The following is a 9,220-nucleotide window of genomic DNA, read 5'->3' as shown; positions in this document are numbered from 1 at the left end:
TCCAGTGGAGTCAAGCCCCTGGGGAAAGTGAGTTGGGGTCAGCTCTTCCATTCATTGCCACCCCCCCCACCCCACTTCAAGGCCTAGAGGTCACATTTTGCCAGGTAGAGTAGACAGGAACAGGTCCTGCCTGTCCTCAACCCCCCAGCAAAAATCATCGCTATATATGGGACTGGTAGCCCCAGAAGCCCCTGCCGGGGGTCTGGCCTCCTGGGGACAGGCTGTTCCACACCCTCACCACGGACATTTGTACTTCCACTGCAGGCAAAGAAAACTCCGGAGCCCAGAATGATCCTGCACAGAAACCTTTATTGGGGGGGGAGGGGGATTGTTACAAGAGGTTTTCTTCTGCCCTGAACAGCTCAGTTGTTGGCCAGGGTTTCCTCGATCCAGGGGAGGAGCTCTGTGACCCGGGCATACACAGCGGGTGTGCTGGTGGAGCAGGTTCCGCTTCCCCAGGAGACAATGCCAGTCAGGGTCCAGGCGCCATTTTTCAGGCAGACCAGGGGTCCACCAGAGTCACCCTAGGGAGATGAAAGACAAGAGATCATGAGGGGGTCTATCAGCCTCCCAAGTACAGGGGAGAGAGGGGGAGGAGAGGAAAAGGGAGAGAGATGGAGAGGGAGAGAGAGAGAGAGAGATGGAGAAACAGAGACAGAGAGATGGGGAGAGAGAGAGAGAGAGAGAGAGAGAGAGAGAGACAGAGAGATGGAGAGAGATGGGGAGAGAGAGAGAGAGAGAGAGAGAGAGAGAGAGAGAGAGAGAGAGAGATACCATGCAGGAAGAAACACCACTGGCTCCAGCACAGATCATGGTGTCCTTGATCTTGCTTCCCCAGAACTCTTTGCATTTTTCGGTGGACACCAGGGGCAGAGCAGCCTGCTGCAGCTTGTCTGGGACTCTGAAGGCTGGAGAGACAAAAGACAAGGAAGGGGGTCACAGCCATGTTGAGTGAATTGGATGAGAGGAGGGGGTGGGTAAGGAGTCAGGAAGGAATGATTCTGGTAAGAGTCTGGCCTGAAGAACATGCCTGGCACCTCCATTCCCTCTTCTGTGTTTGCCAATGTGAAGGAGAATTTCAATATCTGTGGCCAAAACTTCAAGCAAGACTTTTTAAAAAGGAGTAGTCTGGGGGCAGCTAAGCAGCTCAATGGATTGAGAGTCAAGCCCAGAGATGGGAGGTCCTGGGTTCAAATTTGACCTCAGACTCTTCTTAGCTGTGTGACCCTGAGAAAGGCACTTAATCCCCATTGCCCAGCCCTTACCACACTTCTGCCTTGGAACTGATACACAGTATTGATTCTAAGAGGGAAGGGAAGGGTTTAAAACAAAATTAGATTAACTGCCCTCAGAAGAGATTGGAAAAAGAAAAAGAGCCAATTAGGTGATTCCTATTGTTGGGTTAAAGCTTGTTAATATAGAGCCTTCTTAAACTGAAAATAATTGAGAGTTTCTGGTTTGCACAATTAGAGATCTCTTATTTTGTGGAGAGGATATTTGAATCCAATCCATTTTTAGAGCCAGGCTCTAGGTTTGCATCTGTCTGTCTATAAAATGTCAAGGGAACCAGAAGCTCTTGCAAATTGTTTAAGCCAACTTAACTACTGAGCAAATGGATCCCAAGAGGGCAGTCAGGCAGGTGCAGGAATGACTCTTTCAACATCCCTACCCAGGGACTAGCCATCCAAAAGTGCTTTTTTTCTGCTGATCTGGACATCTTGGGACTATGTTCCAACTCCTAAAGGGTTCTGACTCCAAGTTAGAAATTCCAGTCTCAAAATGGTGCCATCTGTAGAAAGCAGTGAAAACTGCCAGATGATCTTCTAGTGCTCAAACAAAATAAAATTCCCATGTTTGGGGTTTGTGAATTCATTAGACCAGGGGGTCCTAATTGAATACACGCTCTTCAGGCTAAAGGAGCCAACCTCACACTCACCATTGTACTTGGTCTTGCCCCAGCCAGTAGTGACACAGGTGGTGCCTTCAGGGAAATTATCACTGGCACTGGGCAGGCAGACAGGGGACACGGTCTCCACAAGTCGAGCAGGTGAAGCCAGCTTCAACAGGGCGATGTCATCACTGACGGTGATCATGTTAAACTTTTTGTTCTTGAAGACCTGAAAAGAAGGCCAGGGACAAGGAAGTGAGACCCTAGCTGGACTCTTTGGGCTCCTCTTGCCTCCCAAATTTCATTGATATCTCCTTGTTGTTGTTGGGTTATTCTGGTAGAAACCAATTCTTTGTGATCCCTTTGGGCTTTTTTACTTTCTTTTTTGGCAGAGATATTGGAGTGGTTTGTCATTTCCTTCTCCAGCTCATTTTACAGATGAGGAAACTGAGATCAGTAGGGTGAAATGACTTGGCCAGGGTCACACAACTAGTGTCTGAGGCCACATTTGAACTCAGGTTTTCCTGACTCCAGATCAGAGCTGTATTCACTGTCTACCAAGCTGCCCAACATGGCACCTCCTAGTACCTCAGAATTAGAAGGAATTTCAAAGGTGACCTAGTCCAAAAAAAAAAGTCTAAATTCCTAGAGAAATCCTTTCGATGACATTCCTGAAAAATTGCTAGCCAGCCTTTACTTGAACAGACTTCCAATGACGGGGAGGTCGCTACCTAACCAGACAACCCACTCCACTTTTATCCTGCTCTGTTAGGAAGCTTTTCCTTATAATGAGTTAAAGTCTACTTCTATGAAATTTTTACTTACTGATTTTAATGTCTTATTCGGTGGAACCAAGGGCAGCTAGGTGGTACCATAGTACAAAGAGTATCAGAACTGAAGTAAGGAAGATGAATCTTCCTGAGTTCAAATCTGGCCTTAGACATTTCCTAGCTATGTGACCCTGGGCAAGTCATTTAACCCCCATCGCCTAGCCTTCGCCATTCTTCTGCCTTGGAACCAATACACAGCATTGATTGTAAGACAGAAGGTAAAGGTTTAAAGAAAAGGCACTCCCTACCACACAAGGGATCAAATGAGCTCAGTCCTACCTTCTGTAGAAGACCAGGCAACCCTGGGTCAAACCATGCCTCAGTTTCCTCATCCATAAAATGGGGATAATCAATATGCCAACTCCCCAAGGTTGTTGTGAGGACAGAGTGAGATCAGATTTGTAAAATGCTTTGCAAGTCTTAAATCACTATAAATGCTAGTCACGATGATTATTTCCCAGTCCACTGCATCGTTGGCCTCTGAAAAGGCCTCCAGTTCACCCTGTATGTACACAGTTATGTGAGTGATATCTCCCCTATTTGAACGTAAGCTCCTTGAGGGCAGGGATTGGAGGGTGGATTTCGGGGGTTTTCCCAGCACTCAGTACGGTGCTTGGCATGTAGTACACACTCAATAAATCCTTGTTGGCCAACTACCACCTATGAAGACCTTTTTAAAATGGCGGTGATTAATAAGAGAAGAAACCATCGCTTAAACTGTATTAGCCACTAGCCCCAGAGGTAACCCCCTCTCTACAGAACTAGCCTTTGCTCCTGCCCGTAGCCCAATCCTTCAACCCTTCCTGGGCCTAGGCTGTACCTCAGCAATCTGCAGAACCTGGATGTCGTCATCGTCAGAGCCCAGGTTAAACTCTCCAGCAATGACCTTGTCGGTTGTCCTAAGAGAGAGGAAGGGGCCATGAGTCAAGGGCCTGGGCTCTCCCCTAACCTCGCACCAGTGCTCTTCTCCAGCCGCCCCCCCCATGGGATTCCCATGACTTACTTGACCCCGCAGTGAGCAGCTGTGACCACCCAGTTCTCGCTGATGAGGGAGCCCCCGCAGAAGTGGGAACCTCCTCTCTGGAGGGAAGAGAGTCAACAGTACTCATGTGTATCTAAAACTTCAACAGTCCAGACTCTTCTCAGGACCCAGAAGGGACGAGGGCAGGGAAAGGGTCCAGAAGGACTTGTTTTTTTAAGGATTCTTAATTGGATACCAAGCTACGGACCAGAGGAGAGCCCGAGGAAATGGGTCTTTTTTGGTCATCCTTTTGGGGCGCTGGAACAAGGACGGACCTCAGACAAGACGGGCTGGGTCTCCGGCTAAGCTGGGAACTAGGCAGGGCCAGCATTTCCTTCTTGCCCAGTAGGGCAGAAGTTGCCTTGGGTCCCAGAGGGTGATATTTATGGGGCTGAAGGAGAGGTATTGCCAAGTAGACAGGAGGCTTCTTGAGGTCCCAGGCAGCCTCTCAATCACTTTCCTTCCTCCATCCACTTTCCCTAATCCTGTAGGGAAAGGAATAGCTTCAGAGGGGCCATTGGGTGAGAGAAGGAGAGGGAAGGGGAAACAGTGGCACTGCCCATGGAGCAAGGTCTAGGCACGCACCTGCAGGGAAACTTGCCAAGGCCAAGAACCAGGAACTGCATCTTCACCATTGACAATTCTGGCCAGGCCAGACAGCATGGGCTCAATGGCAGGGACGCCACATCCTAGGGGCATGGAGAAAATGAAGGGGCTTTGGCTAGCTGGGTGGGCTCCCTAAGCCTCTTGGGCCTCCTTCTGGAGACACGTGGGTTGGAATTTCTCCCCAGCCCCTGAGAGCCTCCTATTCTCAGAGAATAATCAGCTTTAGGCTGGGCCCAGATCACCTGCTGGAAATGGGAGAGCCAAAGGGAGGCACCTGGCCCAGGGAGCCAGGCCCTTGGGAAGGAGTAAGGCTCTGTCTCTCCAGGAGCAAAGAAAGCCCCAAGGGCCCTGAATGAAGTTCCTGGGCCCCAGATATGAGGGGGGAAGCTTCCTCCCTCCTCTCTCTACCATTCGGTCCCATTTCTGGCAGAGAATAGGAAGGAGGAGGAGGAAGAGGGAGAGTTGGAAAAGAAGTGTTGCCTTTGGGAGCAGCTGAAGATGGAACTCCAAAAGCCAGGTAGCCTCTCAGTTCCCATCAACCTCTGTTGCTCCCAAGGCTTCTCCTGAATTGGGCTCTCCTTAGAGGGACCCTTGCCATAGTTTGGGAGTGGGGTTAGTGCTCCCAGTGCCTCCCAACCCTGGAAATGCCAAAGGAGCCAGGGCCCCCTCATCCGGGCTTCCAGCCACAACTGAAATTGGGGTTCCTCCAAGGCTGCCCTACCCCCCATGGGAGTGTCTCCCTCAGGCGACTGTCCTTTACTCTTTACTTCCTCCTCCTCTTCCATAGTTCCCCAATTAACACAGCTGATTTCAACTCCATGATAGGAGGAAAGCAAAGGTTCAGACTAATTCATACTAAAATGTGAGCAACAAGTCTTTGAATCTCCTTGGCAACATTTGCATTTTAAGAGAGGACATCTGTTATCTCCCCCTTACCCCCAAAGTATTTTTAATCTGAGGAATTCCAGGAAGTAATGGGGTCCCTCATATCTTCTCAAATGAGCCTTGTGTTGGAAGGGACCTCAGAGGCCATGGAGTCCATTCCCCCATGTTATAGATGAGAAATCTGAGGTCAGTATGGGTTAAATGACTTGCCCAAGGTCACACAGGTAGCAAGCATCAGAGGCAGGTTCTACCTCCAGGGTAGTCAAAGGCCATTGTGTCCTACTGGTGGGTAGCCACCTAAGGTCACTTGCCTGGAAGGAGGGGGTCTGGGAACAGGACTCACCTAGCTGTTGCTGGCTCTCACCCAAAGCTGCAGCGATGAGGGCAAAGCAGGAGAAGAGCTGAAGGAAAGCCATGGTGCTGGTGTGTGAGAACTGGTCCTGTGTAACCCTCCTTATATCCCTGCCTCTGTTTACCAATGGGGCACTGAGCCAATAGCCTTGGCCCAGGGGAGATGTACCTTCCTACTCCCCACTCCCCTGCCCCCATGTCTAAGAGACCTTGAGGCGATAAGCAAGTGGTCCAGCTGCTCTTTCTCTTGGAGAGTCCTTCCTCAAAGGCCAATGGTCTGGCCCCATCTCCGTCCCCCCCACCCCCAGCCCATGCTCTGGGAATGCTGTAGCTGCCTCCCCTGCCCTGAATTAACCTGGGGCTGGGCAGAGAGGTCTGGCCCACCTCCTGTTCCTTCAGGGCCTCATCAGCTAACTTTGCTCCTGAAACTGAGTTTTCCCTGTAGGGAAGCAAGAGCTTGAGCTCAGGGACCCTATAGATGCAGTAGCTGAGGGCTAAGAGCAGAAGAGGCCATCTAAGCCCTTCCTCTGCCTTCTGTTAGGGCTTTCCTTCATCTGTCCTGTATACATGCCCTGAAAGTTCTAGGAATCAGTCTTATTCTCCCTTGGCCATAGATTTTAAAATGGCGCCCTTGACTTCCCAACCTTTTCTTTCCTTTGTCCTCAAGGACTCATTCATTCATTCAAAAAATATTTTCTGAGAATTCATTAACTGCAAAATATTGAAGGAGAGATTAAGGCAGTCATTGCTATTGAGGGGTGCCCAGTCTATAAAGGAAGGTTCATCAAGCATTCAGGCACTTATAAGATACAGAGGAGACTCTGGTTTCTTGAAGGACTTTAAAATTGCCAGTAGGGCTTAATAGTAGGAGTTGGGCTGAAGTGAGGAGTGAGAGAGATGGAAAATAAATGCTAGGTGTTTATTAATTTCTTTTAAACCCTTACTTTTGGTCTTAGAATCCATTCTAAATATCAATCCCAAGGTAGAAGAGTATGGGGTGGAACCAAGATGGCGGCTTAGTAGCAGTGAAAGCTGAAATTGCTCTGACAGTCTTTCTAAACCAAGGTAGAAGAGTAGTTAGGTTTACATAATGGGGGTTAACTAACCCCCATTATCTAGCCTTATCATTCTTCTGCCTTAGAACTATTCTCAGAGAGAAGAGAAGGGTTTATTTTTTTAAATCTTAGTCAACCTCTGTAGAAAATGTTTTCTTTATGAAAGAAATGCTCTTCAAAAATCATCTTTCTATTAAAAAAAATCTTTTGATTGCTAGGGGTAAAAAAAAAGAAATGTTGTTGGTCATCCTATTGATTAGAGTTCCCAGCTTTCAAAGTTGATTATCTTTACAATACTGCTGTTACCATATAAATTATTCTCCTGGTTCTGTTCATTTCACTTTGTATCAGTTCACATAAGTCTTCTTAGGTTTTTCAGAAACCATCCCCTTCATTAATTCTTTACATCACAATAGTATTCCATCACATTCACATACTGGAACTTGTTCAGCCATTCCCAGATTGATGAGTATTCTTTGACACCACCAAAAATGCTGCTGTAACTATTTGTTTACAGATGGGTCCTTTTACTGTTTCTTTGATCTCTTTGGGGTATGTATCTCAGTAACAATGGGTCAAAGGGTACGGTTTAATAGCTTTTTGGATATAGTTCCAAATTGCTTTTCAGAGTAGTCAGACTGGTTCACAGCTCCACCAAACATGAAAAAAAAGTACCTATTTTCCCACATCCCCTCCAGCATTTGTCACTGACCTTATTAGTCAATTTAGATAATCTGATGAGTGAAATGGAGCCTCAGAGGTGTTTGAATTAGCATTTCTTTAATTAGTAGTGATTTAAAGTGTTTTTTTTTTCTCATAGCTATTATAGTTTGGATTTCTTCCTCTGAAAAGCACCTATTCATAAATTTTAACATCAACTGAGGAATAGTCTTCAAACATTTCAAGAGTAAACTGTTTCAAAACCAATTGAACTCATAGATGGGATATTGCAGCTCAATATCAATAAATCATCTATTAAGCTTGAGGTTTCTGGTGGCCAAAGGTAACTTGGCACAAAACTTCTTCCAGGTCACATAGACTGGCATCAGTATATACCTTGAAGGGGCTGCTAAAGCCCACATATCTTCCCGAGATTCATTGCTCTAGGGTTGCATGACTTCTCAAAAAGTGAATTCTATTCCTTAGGGCTTCATTCCATCTTAATTTGGATTTTTTAAAACCCTTACCTCTGTTTTAGAATCAATACTGTATATTGGTTCCAAGGCAGGAGAATAGTAAGAGTTAGGCAATGGAGTTTGGGTAAGTGACTTGCCCAGGGTCATAGAACTAAGGAGTGTCTGAGGACAAATTTGAACCCAGGATCCCCCATCTCTAGGCCTAGCTCTCAATCCAAATCACAACTTTGATCCTGAGCAAGACCCTTAACCCACTGAGCCACCCAGCAGGCCCTCCTAATTTGAATTTTTCAAAGAAAGTTGCTATTTATAGGTTTGGAAATTTTTTTAAGGTTTGGGGCTCAAAGTTTTGGATTTTCCCCAACAAGGGAAGGATGTGAAAATCACACGCAATATACAATACAATTTGGATATGGAACATGTAATTATTCCCATGCAGAATAAAAAATATTAAGCAATAAAGAATCATAGAATGAATGAGATTTTTGGACATGGCCACGATGGGGATTTGTTTCTATTCACTCTGCATATTGTTATAAGGATTTTGTTTTTCTTTTTTTTGCAATGTGAGGCCAGGAGAAGTGATGGGAGAGAAAAATAGTCAAAAAGAGACAACATGTCAATATCTAGGTGTAAATAACTCAGGTAACCCAGGAGGAGAAGGCCCTATCTTACAGCTGGAAATGACCTTAATCTGAGTCTTGAAGGAAGTCAGAGATTTGAAGACTCCAGACCAATGAGAGAGAAGAAGGGGGGGCAGGGAGGGAGAGAGACAGAGAGAGAAAGAGAGAGGGAGAGAGAAAGAGGAAGAGAGAGGAAAGAGAGAGAGGAAGAGAATAAGAGAGAGGGAAAGAGAGAGGGGGGGAGGGAGGGAGAGAGAGAGGAAGAGAGAAAGAGAGAAAGAGAAAGAGAGGAAAAGAGAGAGGGAGAGAGAAAGAGAGAGAGAGGGAGAGGGAGAGAGAGAGAAAGAGAGAGAGGAAGAGAGAGAGGGAGAGAGGGAGAGAGAGAGAGAGGAAGAGAGAGAGAAAGGAAGAGAGAGAGGGAGAGAGGGAGAGAGAGAGAGAGGAAGAGAGAGAGAGCGAGAGCTGGCTGGACTAAATGACCCAGACGTTTTCCTTCCTTCTGTAAATCTGGGATCCTATGGCTCCATGATCCTAATTTCCAGCATCTTCCTGCCTGCCACTCTGGACCACAACTGGCTGAGGGGGTGAAGAGGAGAAGAGGAATCTCCAGAACTGGCAGAGAACAGCGGCATAATGGTAAGACCCGGCTACCATCTAGAGGCCAAATGGTGGAATTGTTTTTCAGGTGGCAGGACAGCCAAGGGAATGAAGTCAGAAAGTGAGAGGACTTCCCCCTACTCAGACTCAGGGGCCAAGGCAGGAAAGCTGCCCCTCTGCTTCCCTTCATGCAATTTAACATCAATAAACACTGGTTGGGCATGTGTT

General features: G+C 46.9%; 1 protein-coding gene across 1 annotated transcript; it reads right to left on the bottom strand.

Annotated features, from left to right (window-relative positions):
- Window positions 1-289: 289 nt before the first annotated feature.
- Window positions 290-5,789, bottom strand: LOC100023625 (chymotrypsinogen B-like). The gene is made up of 7 exons (XM_007477497.2): window positions 5,574-5,789; window positions 4,325-4,428; window positions 3,722-3,798; window positions 3,539-3,617; window positions 1,937-2,117; window positions 775-908; window positions 290-524 (listed from the first exon to the last, which is right to left on the bottom strand). Exons 1-7 carry the CDS (start codon window positions 5,644-5,646, stop codon window positions 363-365), a joined length of 810 nt encoding a protein of 269 aa, XP_007477559.2. The 5' UTR covers window positions 5,647-5,789; the 3' UTR covers window positions 290-362.
- Window positions 5,790-9,220: the final 3,431 nt, after the last annotated feature.

This window comes from Monodelphis domestica, chromosome 1, assembly GCF_027887165.1.
Source record: "Monodelphis domestica isolate mMonDom1 chromosome 1, mMonDom1.pri, whole genome shotgun sequence".
In the NCBI taxonomy this organism is placed as follows: domain Eukaryota; kingdom Metazoa; phylum Chordata; class Mammalia; order Didelphimorphia; family Didelphidae; genus Monodelphis; species Monodelphis domestica.
The sequence above is the reverse complement of the archived record's forward strand: the minus strand, read 5'-3'. Positions and strand labels throughout refer to the sequence as shown.

What these genes read in the sequence shown, in the direction of transcription:
- LOC100023625 (XM_007477497.2), bottom strand. Translation starts at nt 5,646, where the DNA reads ATGGCTTTCCTTCAGCTCTTCTCCTGCTTTGCCCTCATCGCTGCAGCT. An exon ending in TGAGAGCCAGCAACAGCTAG is followed by an intron (nt 4,429 to 5,573) that starts GTGAGTCCTGTT and finishes CCATGCCCCTAG; the next exon opens with GATGTGGCGTCCCTGCCATT. An exon ending in GGGCAAGACCAAGTACAATG is followed by an intron (nt 909 to 1,936) that starts GTGAGTGTGAGG and finishes TTGTCTCTCCAG; the next exon opens with CCTTCAGAGTCCCAGACAAG.